This window comes from Ambystoma mexicanum, chromosome 2q (genome assembly GCF_040938575.1).
Source record: "Ambystoma mexicanum isolate Mex_15411 chromosome 2q, UKY_AmexF1_1, whole genome shotgun sequence".
In the NCBI taxonomy this organism is placed as follows: domain Eukaryota; kingdom Metazoa; phylum Chordata; class Amphibia; order Caudata; family Ambystomatidae; genus Ambystoma; species Ambystoma mexicanum.
In genome coordinates, this window is record NC_090924.1 from 763762932 (window position 1) to 763781417 (window position 18486).

The following is an 18486-nucleotide window of genomic DNA, read 5'->3' on the forward strand; positions in this document are numbered from 1 at the left end:
CATTAAGTGCTGTTTGTTCACATATGTCTTTTATCCTTGCGAGCTCATCTTTCGCTATTGAGAGTCTTGATTGTAAATCATCTGTTAGCTTTTCTATGTCCACCCTTTGTGTACATGCCTGGGCTCGCTCCCTTGTACTTTCATATGGCGGGGGTGCCGTTGGCCGGTGGGGTGTAGTAGTTGTCAGGGGAGGGACATAAGTGGGGTCACTGTACCCTTCTGCCGGCACAGGCTTGTTTAATATCGGGTACAAGCTTATTACCTCTATTTGTGGCTCTACATTTGAGGATTCTTTAGCATCTTTCTGTATCATCAGTGGATTGTCAGTGGTGGATGGTAGGTCAGGATTTAATGCTGGTGCTTTAGGCGGTGGTATCCCTTCAAATAACCTCCAGAGATCTAATATTTCCCTCCTATTGTGCAACTGCTTCCCCTTGTATTTCAAACAAATGCATGTGGCCACCATATCCAGAACACTTTTATCAAATGACACCCCCTCGGGCCATATCTGGGGTAACCCCTCTCCCTTCAGCTCTGTTATCCATTGGTCATGATATTTCTTAATTCGCTCTGCGTACCCTGGTAAGTTCTTACAAATATGTGATAAGGGTGTTTCGACCCCCATCTTTGTGTTTTCCTAGTACTTGTGTGTCTCTGTGTGTCCACAATTACAATGTAAACCTATTACCAATATGGGTTTCGTCTTCTACTTCACATTCAATAATGGGCTCCTTTGTGCTCTTCCCCCTGCCTGCACAATACAAAACTGGCTGTACACAGTCTCTATTCTATTCTCTTTGGGGGGGGGGCACATACAAGAGCAAACCATCAGTGATTCTGACAATATTAACCCGGAAATCAAAAAGGTACACACTCACTTCACCTTGTCATTTTTGTCTTCAAGAAGCTTTATCCGGCCACACTTACCATGACCATTCAATTACTATACATTTATAACCATTTTACACACCCACAGCACCAAATTGTCTTCTGACGCATACGAGGTGCACACACCTCTCTGTAACACTCTATTCACAATTCAAGCTGCCCTCCCTTTCCTCCCTAGCCGGCTGTCTCTGTCCGTCTTATTCAGATATATGGATGCGCATATATATATATATTGGTCTGCTCTTCCCTCTTCTAGTAGGACTCTCTCTCTTTTACTTTCTCCCTAACGTTTTGTACTGATCTCACTTTTATTTTCCCCCAACCCTAAAGAAAACAATAGAAAGAAGAAATAGCAGTTACTAATATATTCTCCGTGTCCCCCTTTGCCAGGCACTTTTATCTTATTATCCACTTCTTCATATATTCCCAGTACTAGTCAAGATAGCACTATGCGGCGCCGCCTTCCACCCCCTTTCGGAGCTAGGTTCCCGTCACTTTTATCTCTTATTCACCTCTTAATCCTAATGGCCATATGCAAAGAAAAAGCAAAGAAATTTTAGGATGATCCTTAGCAGATCTGCGTATCCCCTTTTCTACCCCTCTTCGTTCTCTGTCCTAGATTTCTTCCTCCACTCCCTTTATGATCGCTCGCACTCAATACTCACGTGCCCGTCTTGAACCGATAGTCTCCGAAACTGGGTCCGTCCAGGCAGTGTTGCCGTCCGCTCAACAGTCAGCCCCGGCTCCGGCGAGCGGTACTCAAAGGGGATTTTTCAACCGGGATCCCATACCCTCTCTCTATTGAGTGCGCACTTCTTAGTGTACCGGTCGCCGTTGGCGGGCAGCCTCCCGGAGCCGGCGCACTGTGCGTATCCCTTTTCGACCGGAGATTCTCGTGCCAAAAGGGGACGTAACGTTAGGTCGAGAAAAAAATAATAATAATAATAATAATCACGCTTTCGGGGTCACCACTGAAGGCAAGCGTCCCCAGCCAGCACGATCCTCCCCGCAATGAGAGACAATGACGGACTCTCCCAAGTCGGGAATAAAGCCAAGACAGAGTGCGGGTGACAGAGTGCGGGTGAGCTTAAATGGGAGTTTATCAATCAGAATAGGGCATGCAAAGAACTCTGCAACCTCCGAGAGCGCTCTGTCTGACAATAGCAAAGACAGGCGTATATATTTACAAAAAACGTCATCAGTACCTACATACTATAAGGGGCACAAGTTCAATGGGATTGGGTGGCGATGACTAACTATAGGTGCTGCTGCGATGTGGTTGGCCTTGGCTGGAGGACGTCACTGGTCAGCCTCGTGGGTTGGGCTTGGCCTGGCAGGTCAGCTGAGTTCATCCGGGCGATGTTGTTGTGCCATTGTGGCCAGTGTCAGAGATGAATGTCTTTTCCTGACTTTTTTGCCCTATGCCATGCACACCGCTGTCATTCAGTCATTGCAATGTTATCTTCTTTAGTAAATCTATCAATAGGTTATTCTACAGGTTAATGCAACACAGGAGGAATGCACCTTGTGAGGGGTTTGGTGGTGATTTATCCTTGCATGGTAACCAGTGTCCTGTTTGACTGGTACCATAGGTCGTGGGGCTAAGTCTCCGGGCATGGGACGGGCGGTACATGTCTTTCTGTCTCGTTAGAAGTTATGAATGGGCTGTTGTGTGTTGCCACAGTATTGGGTGTCTATGTTGCACCGGGTCATAAGTCTGAGGTGTTCCGGGGGGTTGTGGGGTTTACGAGGGGGCGCCTTGGATTTGTGTATTCAAGCGGAGGTTTACTGCTGGGCTGTAAATAATGCAGGTGGCAGGCCGTGGCCTTGGGTGCTGTAGCGGGGACTACAAATCTTTGAAGCGGCTCCAGCCTAGTTGGGGGAGGTGGAGCAGCGTGGCGCAGGCCTTAGCTCTCTTATTTGGCAGACTTTTCAGGGTGGGGGGGGGGAAATGGCCTTGCACATATTCACAAAGGTATTTTTCTCGTGTGTTGCCGACTTTTGATGAGAATATCATAAACATTTGAACATTCTTATAATACTCAATTGGATCACTTGAAAACATACATTTCAACTCACTACATGTCTCTCGAATATAGCCAGTCTGAGCACCTTACTAGTACATTATGTTTTAACAACTACAGCATTTAGTAATATGCATATATATTTGCATTACGTGAGGTAGTAGTGTGGTTGGTGGAGCATAGAGAACGAGACCCGCCATTGTACGCAGCGGCAATGGCATATAAGGGCTGTAGATATGTACACATGCCTGGCGCATTTGCCCGCGTCTTTTCACATGAGCCTTATGTATAGTTGCATTCGTCCTCCCCTGCACTCTAGCAGCATTAGTTCAGTTATGGCGCGGGACCGCGGGGTGTACGGTTTTCAATGATACATATAGAGAATAATCCCCCGGAATGCTTTTTATCATTTGCACACCCCTGCAGGGGTGTGGGTCCTTCATTGCTGGTGTCATGTAAACATGCGTTTCTTACAATAATTACACAATTTTACAGGTTTCTTTAGTAGAAGTAGTTTTATGGAAAGGATACACGTATTACAAGTAGTTTTTGACATTCGTATTTGGGTATTTTTCTGCTTTCATCGGATGACAATTCTACAGTTCTCCCCATCACCCAGGCCTCGCTGACCGGGTCATGCTGGGAGCAGTGATACACTGTGGACGGTGAAATGTTACAGTGTTAGTATCTTATGCTAGCTCATGTCCGTCTTGTTCGTGGGAACAGGCTCACAGCGGATCTGCCAGGGTGATGCGGCGACAGGGATAATTGAAACTCTCCGAAGGTGGGGGCCGCGCTACAGTGCGCTGAGCTCACACCATCTTTGATAGACAAAATGGTTTCTGGGCCTAGCTAAATTCAATACGTGTGGGCAATGTCTTCAGCAGGTGAACCCTCCACCACCTGGGCCCGGGTGGTCTGAGGGGACGCCCAATGAGCCATGGCCCTCACCTGGGGAGGGGATGTAGGCAAGGGGGGGTCTTTTGGACCACTCCTCCCCTACAATCTCCATAAAGCTGCTTGGAAAATGAATGAGAAATCCTGCAGATTAGCTATTAATGAAGCCAAGAGGTATTTCTTTAATGAACAAATAAGAATATTTTTAAGGAACTCTTTAAGATCTTGTGCCCTTTCTCACTGCTTAAGTAAATGCCTTATTTCATTATAACATTGTCCCTGATAGCATCAAGGAGGTTACTGTTACCCTATTAATTAAGAAGACTGGTATTAGTCCGGACGATGCCTCCAATCTCAGGCCCATTACTAACAAGTTTTTCTATTGGAGATAGTGGATAAAATAGCCACTAAGCAATTCAGTAATACTTGGATCAAAACTTAATTCTACATGCCAAACAATCCAGCTTTAGATCAAACCACAGTACTGAGAGCGCCCTGCTCGATTTTCAGACTAATATGCTCAATATTGTGGATAAAAGCAAGTGTGGATTCTTGATTCTACCCGATATATCTGCAGCGTTCGATCTTCTGGACCATTACCACCTTTTGCTCACTTTGATCAAGGTTGGTAGGTGTTCTGGAAACGCTATCGAGTGGATTCCCTCTTTTTTAACCAACATGATTTGCACTGTGCATTGGGGTGACGTTTCTGCCAAACCAGCCCCCATCTGCTGCAGTGTCCACCGCCCTTTTCAACATAGTTGGACTCCCGTGAGAACAAGACCTGTGTGGAGCTGGCAGAGAGAGGTGGCGGTGTGGGCTGGCTGTGTGAGGTGCTGTGGATGGGAGAGCTGCATTTCTAACTAGACTGAGAAATGGATTTTCAGGCCTAGTCAAAAGATGGCATCCGGCCTAGTTCAAAACGACGTCGTACTGCAGGTCGGTGGGTTATGATATGATATGATAGGTTATTTATAACGCGCTTAATACCCAGAGATTTCTAGGCGCAGATCTGGGGATTTAACCTGTGTTGCTCCTTGTCTTCTTTCCAAGGCGAGCACGTTGCCCCTGAGCAATCCTCCAGAGACAATAAACAAGTATATTTCAGTGTTACGTCATGGGATGTGGTACAGAGGGGGACGGAGGTCTCTTCCTCCTGGGTTTACAGGTGATCTGTTCACTACGGGAATGGTGAGGGGGATGTGATTGGACCACATCCTCCCAACACCAGTGAGAAACATAGGCTGTGTAAAAGTCAAGACACGGCGTCATACATTTTAAAAAGTGCCAAGGACAGGGGTATGCTTGTCCTTTTTGCATAGACTTGCATAATGGCCTGGCAGTTAAAGGGCTAAGAAAAGCATCTTTTGTATCAGCGCCCGATGCCTCAGGGCCATTGCGCGCTTTATACATTCAAATAAATAAAATAAACAAAGAGAATTTTCTTGCTGTTTGGAAACATTTCCCAGTATTCCACTCATGGGTAAATAAATTTCTGATGTTTGTTAATCTGCTTAGAATCACATGCTGTGCATAGGTCCGACATCCAGTGGTCACTGCGGAGTATTGCATTTTGTTTTTCGTAGTCGAAAAGGGGACGTCGACAAGGCGTGTCTGTAACACTATCCCTATAGTGACGTGCGTTGTACCCACAATCCCTCACGCGTCGAGGTCCCTCAGATTGTTTTTTTCCGCCCAGTTTCTGGTCGCCTTTCGCGGAGCTCCTAGAGAGACATTGCTATACTTACCACGGACCTCGGTCCTTTTGTCATAACTTAATATACTGGTAACGATCCCTCCCCCTCGACGTTAGCTGTGAAGCTGTTTCTCCGCCGAACTATTTTCGACGGAGAGGAAGAGCGGAGGAGATCCTTCGGCGCTGCCGAACACGTGGCCTGGCCTCGACGGCCAACTTACAGTAGGGAGAGTGGGGGTTAGAACTTTGTCTCTTCTCTTTGAGAATGTCTTTCTTTCTCCCTTTTCTTTCCCTTGGGGTTGTTATCGCCAGCTATTATTGCCTCAGCTATGGAGAGGACACCATTTAAGTTTTGCCCACGCTGCAGGGGCAAATATACTTGGAAAGATAAGCACAAGCTCTGTAATCGTTGCTTACCCCTCGATCACATAGAGAACAGCTGCGCAGCCTGCAAGCTCTTAAAACCCAGGACTCTTAAAGAACGTAGGGTTAAGAGGTGGGCAGACTACGCGATGTCGAAGTCAGTTTCCTCACCCGCTGCCGCTGTTACTGAAAGTGACGAGGAGTGCGATAACTCGACGTCCGTTACGGAAGTCATGAACCCCCAGAAGGAGCGCTCACGCTCCTCGTCGTCCGTCCCCGGCCCCGACGGGCTCGGCTCACGCCCTGCTTATGGGGATGAACACCCCGGCGACAAGGACGCACACAGACCCCATAAGGCTAAACACACTACCCACGGCTCTTCTTCGTCGAGAACGAAGGATCCATCAGCGCCAAAGGGGACGCAGGGCACTCCGGCGTCTACCGCAGACCGTAAAGGTCACAAGCCCCACCCGCAAACGCAGCCGCGACCAGCGATTGGGCTTCCGTCTAACACGGGCGCTACCCCAAAAACATCCGACGCAACGCTCCATAGAGCGACCGTCGAGGTACAACGCGCAACGCACACAACGTCGACACCAAAGCCCTCGACGGACAAAATCGTGGCCGAGAGCCTAGCGAGAATTGTCGCCGAAGACGAACGTACGCGGACGACGAAACAAACGTCGAATACCGCGTCGAAAAAACACAAAAGTAGCCAGGAACTGCCCCTTTCTCCAAAGGACGCTTCCGAACTACCTGAAGGCTTTTCAGAAGGAGACGGGAACCTCTCGTCGACGCTGTGGGAGCGTTCGAAACGATTCGAAGGCGAAAACACTAATTTTCCCCCTCTAGACTATTCAGGGGTACCCCATGAGACCCTTGAAAGACTCCATTCTTGCATGGAGAAAATGGAAAGGTTTCTAGGAAACCAAGACCCACCCACTCACAAAAGACAAAGAGAATGGCCACAGGATGACCCTAGAGTCAAGATTCCTAGGCTGGTTGACCTCACTGAGGAGGAGCAATACCTCCAAGAAGATGAGGAGTGTTTGGGTGGAGAAGAAGAGGTAGAACTTGAGCAAGAGGGGTTCGAAGAAGATCCTTACACCACTCCTACAGGGTTTGAAGAGGATACAGCTACCTCGCAGCCCTGGCATTCACCGTCAGTGCAGCCTTGGCAATCCCCATCAGTACATTCAGACCCTGATGCCTTTCTCCCTTCTCCTCTCAAGGATTCACATGGGAACTCCTCTCCCATAGATGACCAACCTTCCCTCAATGCACTATTGCGCAAGGCAGCAGCGCATTTTGAGATTGATACAGGGGAAACTCTTCCAGACATCGACTTTGTAGAAAAAGTCATCAAAGAAAAAGCCCCTGTTAGCCAATCTATTCCTCTCCTGGCTTCTATTAAAAGAAGAATTTCTCCTTCCCTTACTAACCCAGCTCTAGTAAGAGGGGTCAACCCTAGAATAGAAAAGCTCTTCAGCCCTTCATCCTCTGACCCTTTATACATCAGAGGACACTCTATTCCGGACTCCCTTGTGGTTACCAACACAAGAAAAAGAGCAGGGGTGCCACTATCCACTAGTGAAGCACCTCCAGACAAAGAAGGCAAAAAACTCTACGCACTGGGGAAGAGAATCACGACCTCCGCCGCCTTCTCCACTAGAATTGCTAATAACAACTCACTTTTAGCTAGCTACGCAGATGCACAGTGGAACAAGCTGCGCAGCGAAGCAGAGGAAGCACCTGAACCTCTGCGTTCTCGCCTGCTAGCTATAATATCAGAGGGCACACTGGTAAACCAGGGCATCGTTAAAAACTCCCTAGATGCCGCTGAGACGGCTGGCCGCTCCCTAGTGCAGGGAATACTTCTCAAGCGCCACGTTTGGCTACGCAATTCAGGTTTTAAGCCCGAAACCCAAGCCTCCCTCATAAATAAACCCATTGAACAGACGCATCTGTTTGGGAAAGCAGTAGATGAGGCCCTAGAACATGCTAAAAAAGAGTTTGATACCATCAAAACTCTTGATCAAATTTCTAGGCCCCCTAACAGGCGAGGCTATGGTAATAAACGCTCCTTTCGTGGCCAAAGACAGCAGCAGAACCAACAACAACAATATTACTCTGGCTCCAACTGGCCCACCAACCAGGGTAACACCCAGTTCAGTCAAAGAGGCCAACGCCGTGGCAAAGGAAGAGGTCGTGGCTCCAGCCCCAGAGGTTCCACGCCCAATACCAGCAAATGACCCGAAAATTCGGGTCCCCTCCCATGCATCACCGGTCGGGGGCCGGCTAACATCGTTCCTTTCAGCATGGGAGGGAATCACGTCAGACCGTTGGGTATTATCCACCATAGCCCACGGATACTGCATCGAGTTCAACGGTTCCCCGAAGTACAAACCCCCACGGAACCGGCGCATGACACCGCAACACCTCTCCATTCTTCTTCAAGAGGTGGAAGAACTACTGAAGAAAGAAGCTATAGAGCCCGTCCCCCTATCACAGGTAACAGAAGGTATTTATTCAGTGTACTTCCTTGTACCCAAAAAGGACTTAACCATGCGCCCTGTATTAGATCTGCGCCCAGCGAACATATTTGTCAAACCCCAAAAGTTTCGTATGGTGACCTTACAGGAGGTAATCCCACTGTTATCACAAGGGGATTACATGACAACACTGGACATGAAAGATGCATACTTTCATATTTTAATGTTGACATCGCACAGAAAATACCTCAGGTTCAAAATAGAGGACAAACACTACCAGTTCAGAGTACTACCCTTCGGGATAGCATCTGCACCAAGGGTATTCACGAAAGTACTGGCAGTGGCAGCGGCCCACCTGCGCAGATTATCCATCCCGGTATACCCTTACCTCGACGACTGGCTCATAACAGGGGATTCTTACGAAACATGCTTCTCCAATACCCAAAAGACCGTAGACCTTTTGTCCCAACTGGGCTTCTCCATCAACGAAAAGAAGTCCAGCTTAGACCCCAGCCAAACCAAACAATTCCTAGGGGCTCTAATTCGAACAAGGGACGGCCTCGTATTCCCCTCCAACGAGAGGGTCCAAAACATGCTGTTTCAAATTCCCCATTATGTAGCAGGCCGAGAGGTGACGGTACGCAAAGCAATGCGCTTGCTAGGGATGATGGCGTCATGTATTTATTTGGTACCTCACGCGCGCCTGCGCATGCGCCCAATGCAAGAGTGGCTCTACAGCCAGTGGTGTCAGGCCAGCGGACAATGGGACGATCTAGTGGTGGTCTCGCAGGCCTTGGTTCTCTCGCTACGGTGGTGGACAAAAGAAAACCTGTTATTAGGGAAAACTTTTGCCACACCCGCAGTGGAAGCCACTCTAACCACAGACGCATCCCTTACAGGATGGGGGGCTCACCTATCCCATCAAACGGCACACGGAGTGTGGACTCCGAGTTTAGCATCCAAGCATATAAACCTGCTGGAACTACTAGCGGTGTTCAAAGCACTGAAAGCCTTTCAGGAACACTTACAAGGAAAGACAGTGATGGTCCTCACAGACAGCACCACAGCCATGTACTACCTCAACAAGCAAGGGGGCACTCACTCTCCAGGACTGTCCAAGCTGTCCCAGAATATATGGAAGTGGGCTCTCAAACACAACATGTTCCTACTAGCACAACATGTACCAGGGGAACTCAATCTGCTAGCAGACAAACTCAGCAGAGACTTCCCCCTGCCCGAAGAGTACGAATGGCAATTGCACGAAGACATCGTCTTAGACATCTTCACGCAATGGGGATTCCCGGAAATAGACCTGTTCGCAACCCTGGAGAACTCACAATGCCAAAGTTACGCCTCCAGGTACCCCCAGAACCAGTCCAAGGGGAACGGTCTGTTGATTCAATGGTCAGGGAAATTTGTTTACGCCTTTCCCCCGACTCCCCTTCTCAACAAAGTGGTGCACAAGATGCACCAGGAGCAGGTTACCATGATACTAGTGGCCCCAATGTGGGCACGGCAACCTTGGTTCGCTCACTTGATGGAGATGTCCCTATCTCCCCCAGTGAAACTTCCCTGCCCGTACAACATGCTGTCACAAGACAAGGGCAGGACACTGCATCCATGCCCTCAGACCATGAACTTAGCAGCCTGGCTCCTGAGATCATAGAATTTGGACATTTACAACTCCCACAGAGATGTATGGACATCCTCAGGGAAGCCAGAAAACCTAATACTCGACACTGCTATTCTAGCAAATGGAAAAGATTCGTTATCTGGTGTAGAGGTACTAGCATCAACCCAGTTGACTGCTCTCCTACTGACATTATTCTATACTTGACCCATTTACTGGATTCAGGTTTAGTATTCAATTCCATTAAAGTCCACCTAGCGGCACTTTCTGCATACACCACTTCCCAACTTAAAGTGTCGTGGTGGAAGATACCAGTTATCAAAGCCTTCATGGAGGGGGTAAAAAGGATACACCCTCCGATAGCTAACCCAGCTCCCGGATGGGACTTAAATGTGGTACTTTCCAGACTCATGGGCCCTCCCTTCGAACCCATGCACAAGGCAACTCTTAAAGATATCACCCTTAAGACTGCTTTTCTAATAGCTATCACCTCCATTAGGAGAGTAAGTGAACTACAGGCTCTTTCTGTACTAGACCCCTTTGTAACAGTTCACAAAAATAAAGTGGTTCTACGCACACACCCAAGGTTTGCACCTAAATTCATCTCGAAATTTCATGTAAACCAAACTATAGAACTACCAACGTTCTTTCAAAACCCTTCCAGCTCGGGAGAAAAAAGTCTGCATACACTAGATGTACGCAGAGCTGTCATGTTCTATATGGAAAGAACCAGACCACTGAGAAAGACTAATCAGTTCTTTGTCTCGGTGGCAGCAGGAAGAGAAGGAGATGCGGTCTCAAAATCCACTATATCTAGATGGATTGTTCAATGCATCACTCTCTGTTACACTCTTGCTAAGAGAGAACTACCCTTCAAGCCAAGAGCACATTCCACTCGAGGCACTGGGGCTTCCATAGCATTCATTGCAAATGTTCCCCTTGAGTCCATCTGCAAAGCGGCTACCTGGAGTTCTGTGCACACCTTTACAAAACACTACTGTCTAGATGCACACTCTAGATCTGACTCCCAGGTGGGACAGGCAGTATTAAGACATCTTTTCTCTACTGTTCCTTCTCATAACCCACCGCCAACTCCGGGTACTGCTCGCTAGTCTATGCACAGCATGTGATTCTAAGCAGATTAACAAACATCAGAAGACAATGCATTACTTACCGTAAAAGCATTTCTGATGGTTGTATCTGCTTAGATTCACATGCGCCCACCCTTCCTCCCCGCTCGGATGGAAGGAACATAGACTTCCTTTATATCTCTCTTTTCTGTACTCACTCACGTCTATAAGGCTCCCTCAGGGCAGAAAAATACAAACAGAGGGACCTCGACGCGTGAGGGATTGTGGGTACAACGCACGTCACTATAGGGATAGTGTTACAGACACGCCTTGTCGACGTCCCCTTTTCGACTACGAAAAACAAAATGCAATACTCCGCAGTGACCACTGGATGTCGGACCTATGCACAGCATGTGAATCTAAGCAGATACAACCATCAGAAATGCTTTTACGGTAAGTAATGCATTGTCATACTCAATATTTATGAATTCTTTGAAGATACCCGTGATGGGGAACCAGGATTACCAGTAAGTATCTTTTTCTTTTACTAATAAAAATGGATCTTGGAATGATGGAATGGAATGATGGAGGGTTCACATTCCATTAAATTAAGTGTTTCCATGGTCCTTACTAATGCATTTTTTTTAGTGGGTAGCTGTTTGAAGTTCGATCCATTTTAATCCGATTTTCAGGTTCCTGTTCCATCATTATTGCCATAACTTCCTTCATAAATATATCGGTCAGGGCAAGCAGGATGCTCGAGACTCTAACAGTTCTGTGTTTGTTTGAGGTGCCGTAGTTGTCATTGATAATGGTTACTGCTTAAAGGTAAAAGGTAAAGTAAAATAATGCATGCATATGCTGGTAGACTATATTGTCTGATAAAAGAAAAGAGGTATGTGGGTAAACTAAATGTTTTCTTTGAATGGTACTTCATTTTGTGAATTCCTTAACCAGAAATGTAAATTTGTTGGCTTCTGTTAGTATATTTTTGGCAATTGTATTTTTTTAAAGCGTTTAGAAGATGTTGGTTCTGTTTAGCACAACATTTTTGTAAATTATTGCAGATGAAACAGCATCAGATTCTCGGAAGAGAGGGAAAAACAGTGAATGCACCTGAGGTTTGTTAAAGTGCTTTGATATCAAGCTTACAAGTATGTAAACCCAAACTTTTTTCTTTGTCTGTAGTTCACATTGAATCAATGTTATTGACTAAAATGTTGTTTAAAAAATTACTGGAGGGTTAGGGTTTTCATCGGGACATATTCTAATATAACTTGGGGATAATTGGATAATTGGATAAGTGTGGTAGTGTTAGAAGTTTAACTAAAGAACATTATTTTAAGAATTTTAGATTGTAGAAAACTTTCAAGTTTATGTTGTAGATATTATTATTAAATAACTGAGGGGTGCAACACTTTTGTATTTTGGTATTGGCCCTAATGGACTTAATATAGCCTGTTCTTTTTCACTTCTTTTTAGGAGTGGGAAGCAGAAACTCACGATTGGTATTGTTTTGAATGCCATTTGCCTGGAGAGGTGTTGGTTTGTGATCTGTGTTTTCGAGTATATCATTCCAAGTGTTTGCCTGATGACTGCAGGCTTAGAGAAAGCAGTAGTCACTGGCAATGCCCAGTGTGCAGGGTGAGTACATCAGAGAATTAACATAATGTAATATTTGTAATTCGAAATGTGCACAATAAATAAATGGTACAGAGAAATGTGGTTTATATATTTTTTTTGTAAATTTCCCAAAATAACTCTACAGAATAAGCAGTTTTTACTTTTGAACTTATGATATTTTCAAGAAATAACTTTGAAGTTGTAGGACAACCAGGTCATGAATACAGTCCAGTAGGTCTTGTTTTATACATTAGGAGGTGTGTACCTTAGTACCATTTCATTTATGGGGCGGTAGGAGGTCTTTCATGACAGCTGCTTAAACATGATACAAAAATGCGATTAGATAGTAAGAATGCCATTTGTGATCCTTATGTCTTCATTTGAGAGAATTGGCATTTGTGGCGTCAGCTCTGGAACAACCTGACTTTCCTTGCATCCATTCCGAATGTGCACCAGTGGAGTGAAACCTCTCTCTAGAAAATTGATTGCATCTTCGCAATTCCAAGGTTTGTCTAAAATGGTCATTCAGACACTTAAGAATCTTCATGTGTGGTCTGAAAGCGGGAATTGAAAACCTCATGCTGCTAAAGTGCGGAGTAGCAAATAATTGACATTTTTAAGTGCGGAGTAGCAAATAATTGACATTTTTCACTGTTAGTTGACCATTCTGCAAGAGGAGGCATTTTGTGAAGGAGGGGGAGAATCTAGAGGTAATGCCCTTAATTCATCTCAATTCAGTGGCAACACACTGAAGAAGCAGCACTTTTAAAATTGGATTCTTCACTTCTCTTGTGTTTGCTTTAATTAGTCAGTGTTCCCTCATAACTTTTAAGTTACTTTTTAAGTTACCCAAATAGCTAATATTTGCCCATTTCTTTCTTGTTGAAATAGGCTCCACCCATTTTCCACGCTCTTTCTACAAATTTGGCGCGCGCGCGCACCAAGCCGAGTACCATTGAGTACTGACTGCTGACCGCGGATCAGCGTCGGCACATTACTCTCTCGACCATATTCAAAGGCTCTTCACTCTGTTCCCTTTTGTGTTATCACTGATACATTGCTTGTGGTCGCGTACGTATTGTACACTGTTACGGTGATAAACTATTCTTGCTTAAAACCAAAACGTGGTTTTTACTAACTGGACCAAGATGCATAGATTAACGTCCGGCATGCCACGTGTCCCAAGTTTATTTTTGCAACAGAGGAGTCTCCCCAAGTCCCCCGTGAAGACTCTCCCACCTAAGGCGGGATTGAGTTAAAAAAAAAAATATAGCTTTTTCTCCGGATATTCGTACCTTCTTGAAAAACCCTGATGCAACGGACACAACAAATGGTGACGTTTACACTAATAAAATCAGTGCTCGTGTAGTAGCTAATTTAGCTTTACTAGAGCAAGGCAAAACCACTGAATCAATCGAACCATCTGGTGTCTCTGACGCCACCATGCGACACTGTCTCTCTACGACAACAGTTACCGCAATGGGGGAGCAGTCTAGGGCTCCTGCTTACCTGCCCGAATTTTCTATTCCGTCACTCCCTGCAAAATGCAATTTATCCATTAAAAAATGTGCGCCCTCGCCTCTATACTCTCAAATAGTTTATCCGCTATTTACTAAGCCAGTGGAAATTAGGAATGAAATAGTTCACAAACAAGAGATATGCAATGAACCTCTCACAATGCCCTTGCCTGACTCGACTTCCACTCAAGTGATTGATGTTAGGGCAAAAGAGTTAACCTCCTCTCGTCCTCCTATTGCTAAAGGTTCTAATTCTTCAAACCTATCCAAAACCCCTGATCTTTACACCACGGATGAGCCTGATGACATTATTTCACAAGAGAACTCCCAATTGTCATCAGTTTCGTCATTTTCTAAACCTCTTCCCCGTCCATCATTAGGATTTCCATCAATTTCGAACCCTGCGCTTGAAGCAGCATTAGCTGCAATTAATACAAGCATATTTTCGATTGTAAAGCTTTTTGAAGTTTTGGACCATAGATCTATGGATCAACACGAGTCTGTTTTACTGCTCCACAAAAAAATGGACTGGATTGCCTTGTGTGCAAATAATTGCCCTTCACAAGCAATGGTGTTCGATCCTTCATATGTGATGCCTTTGGAGAAAACATCAGCTGAAGAAGCTATTGATGTGGATTATGCCTCAATTGCTCAATCTCCAACCGCTGTTACATCAGAAGCTATTCACAATTCTCCTGATGTTCAATTAATAGAGAAACAGTTATATGAGGTATTCACTAACCCTCTGCGCCTTAACAGGCGGAAAAGAAGAGGCAATAGGAAACGTACATCACAAAATTTTGATACATTGAACTATAACCAGGATATTGAGCAAAGACCTCCAAAAAATTAAAAAAAAAATGTGCCAGCTCCCAAGACCAAAAATTCTAAATCAAAAACGAAAAAATTCATTTCGAATTTGGTCAATGCCGAATTATCAGTATTAGATGTTCTCCAGCATGGGGTCTGGCATGGATTCACATGCTCATGAATATTCCCCGTCGTCAGGCTGGGAATCCTCGGTAAAGAAAAAACCAGTATCAGTTTCGTTTCTGATCTGTCTTTCGCAGTAATAACCAATCACTGGTCTCTGCGTCATACTGACCACAGCCAATGACTGCCCTCTACCTAAGCACCGCCTCTGGCAGCCATCTTCAGATTTTTACCGCACGTTCATGTGTTGGGATCCTCGTGCTATTGCTCTCGAGCGTTAGTGCTATTTTTTCACATTTTTTCTCAAAAAACTTCGTTTTTTCGATCAAAAGAGCCTCAAGCTCCACCGACTCTCCATCCGATCAACGGGGACCCGTGTCGGATTCGTCTGCGCCCCTCAAGGGTGAAGATCTTTTGGAGGACTCCAGAAGTTTCTCAGGCCCGGACATGGCCCAGGAGAAGGGAAGCTCGACGCCCGGAAAGCTGTTCAGGATCTGCCCTGGATGCCAGCTGCAGAACGTCTTTAAGGAGGACGAACACTCCTTTTGTCTCTACTGCTTACATGAGGACAAGACGCACGTGGAGAAGGACTGTGCGTTTTGCGGCAAAATGTCGGAGCGGACCATGAAGGACCGCCATCAACGTCTCGCCAACTGGCTGGAAGGGAAGAGCCCGTCAGGCGAGAAGAAGAGTAAGAAATCCGACCGGTCTTCTAAGACCTTTGAGGACGCCCCGGCGACGGGGGTCCAACACAAGGCCAAGCACCGCGAGTCCGCTGGCACCGGGAGCGCCGAACGGTCGGGCTCTACGGGCACCAGGCAGGGCGCACCCTCCCCGGCACCTTCAGCCACGAGCCAACGCTCTGGGTCGGGTAAGAGGAAGGGCGAGCACCCGGCGAAGCTCCTGGAGAGGCCCCGGCCGAGCTCGAAGGCCCCATCGGAGGGGGAGCGAGGCAGTGTCCCCCCCCTCTCAAGGATAAGGCGGTGAGCGCACCTAAGGTGGTGAAGGCCTTAATCCATCCGGCCAAGCCCTCTATCGATACTGTCGCGGCGGCCCTGGCTCAGCCTGTGGAGGCTACACCAGTGGTGGCGACCTCGGGGCTCAGAGTCTCCCTGCCACCTCGGAGGGAGTCCTCTTTTGTGCCCATCGATAGGACCCCCGTGAAACCCCCGGCGGGGAAGAAAAAGGGGGGGTAGGGCATCGTCGTAGATTCGGCCTCAACCTCAGAGGAAGAGCTGATTGAAGTCTTAAGCCACGGCCTTGGCGTGGAAGAAGACCGGCCCGTCGGGATGGATCCCGACGCAGGTGACGACGACATCGTCGAGGGTGCCGACGGGGCTCCTGATCGCCCGTCGGATTCCCCTCTGCCAGTGCCGCAAGACAACTCGGCAGCCATTTTGTTGGCTATACAGTCCTTATGTTCAGAGATAAGGACGAGACTACCGTTGCCGACGGAGGAACCTCTCCCGTCGGGGGATCCTGAACCGGGACCTTCTGGTGCTCCCCCGCCCAAGAAAAGAAGGATTCACCCTCTACCTCCTTTTCAGCCGTCGCGCCCCGTCCAGCCCTCCTCCCCGTCCACCCGAGGGGATGATACGGGGACTGACACGGCAGCGACGGGTACGGACGACGAGGTATACGACAAGGATCTACCGTCGTCACCTCCCACCAGGGTTTCTCCGCCCGACGAGATTGGATCGTTCCACTCCATGATCGCCAGGGCATCCGAGCTTTTCCAACTCTGCCCTGAGGAGAAGAAAAAGGAAGGATTCCTTTATCAACGGCGTGAGGCCAAGAGGAAGACGGTCCTCGCGGTGCCTCTACTGGACGACATTTGGGATGAGGGCCTCGCCCTCCTCAAGAACCCTTCCACGACGCCGGCTAGAAGAGACCGGTACGAGAAGAAGTACCGGGTCCCGGACGCGGCCCCCCTGTGCCTCTGGGCGCAGCCTACCCCAGACTCCGTCGTCTCCGCAGCGGCCAGGAAGAAAGCAGGGGGGGGTGCGGCCTCCACATCGACTTCCCCACTGGGCGGCGAGGGAAAGAAATTGGACGCTATGGGACGCAGGGTAATCTCGTCTGCAGCGACGACGATTAAAGCGGCCAACGCCTTGGCTATCGTGGCCCGCTACGACAGGGAGCTATGGTACAAACTGGCTCCCCTGCTGGACTTCCTACCGGACGACAAGAGGGCGGATGCCCTGGAGATCCTACAGGAAGGCGAGGTGGCATCGGACCACGCCATCACTATTGCGACGGACATCGCCGACACTGGGTTTCGCCAGTAGGGCAACGGCGTGTGCCTTAGAGTCCTGGACATGCCGTTCGATGGGAACAACCTGTTTGGGAAAACAGTGGACGATTCCCTTCAGGCCATTAAAACGGACACTGAGACGGCCCGGGCCCTTGGGGTTCTGCAGCAACGACGGACGCCCTTTCGGAGCAGCGGAGGCAAGGGCGCCTCCAAAGGTTCCGGCGGCGGTTTCTCCACCTACCGTCAAGCGGCCCGCTCGTCGTCTCAGGAGGCCTACAGAGGACGAGGCAAGTCTGGCGGACCCCGCCGTCGTCGCCAAGGAGGTCAAGGCGGCAAAGCCTCGTCGAAACAGGATTGACCCGGCCGTGGGGTCGGGCCCCCACCGAAGCACCCCGGTGGGAGGCCGGCTGGCGAGCTTCGTCAGCGTGTGGGAGTCCATCTCCACCGACCGTTGGGTGCTGGACGCCTTAGCCCGGGGCCACGCGCTCGAGTTTCAAAGAAGGGGCCCGCGCGTCCCCCCCGTGGCCAGGAAAGAGCTTCACGTCCCTCAGCTTCTCCTGGAGGTAAAGGCGATGCTCAGGAAGGGCGTCATCGAACTCGTCCCAAAGAGGCTTCGGGGCTCCGGAGTTTACTCGAGATACTTCCTCGTGAAGAAGAAGACGGGAGGATGGCGCCCCATCCTAGACCTGCGACGTCTGAACAAGTTCATCAAGGCGCAGAAGTTCCGGATGGTCACCCTCCAGCACGTCCTGGGGCAGCTGGAGGAAGGAGACTTCCTGTCGTCGTTGGATTTGGAGGATGCCTACTTCCATATTCCCATCCTAAAGGGGCACCGAAAATTCCTCAGGTTTGTGGTCCAAGGGCGTCACTATCAGTTCAAAGCCCTCCCCTTCGGATACGGTCGGCACCCAGGGTATTCTCCAAGTGCCTTGCACCGGTGGCGGCGCAGCTGCGCCGCGAGGGGATCCACGTCTACCCCTACCTGGACGACTGGCTCATCCGAGCCAAGACGAGGGAGCTCGCCGTGGAGCACACGGCAAGGACCGTCCAACTTCTCACGGACCTGGGATTCTCCGTGAACTACGCCAAGTCCCACCTG

The 18486-nt window shown here is 48.3% G+C and overlaps 1 protein-coding gene across 2 annotated transcripts in view; it reads left to right on the forward strand.

The window, feature by feature from the left end:
• Window positions 1-18486, forward strand: part of ZMYND11 (zinc finger MYND-type containing 11) — a 1608641-nt gene that overhangs the window by 558021 nt on the left and 1032134 nt on the right. For both annotated transcript variants that reach the window (XM_069647993.1, XM_069647994.1), the window contains 2 exons: window positions 12128-12181; window positions 12543-12704. In XM_069647993.1, the coding sequence (XP_069504094.1) occupies window positions 12128-12181; window positions 12543-12704 (216 nt within the window). The remainder of the gene's footprint in view (window positions 1-12127; window positions 12182-12542; window positions 12705-18486) is intronic.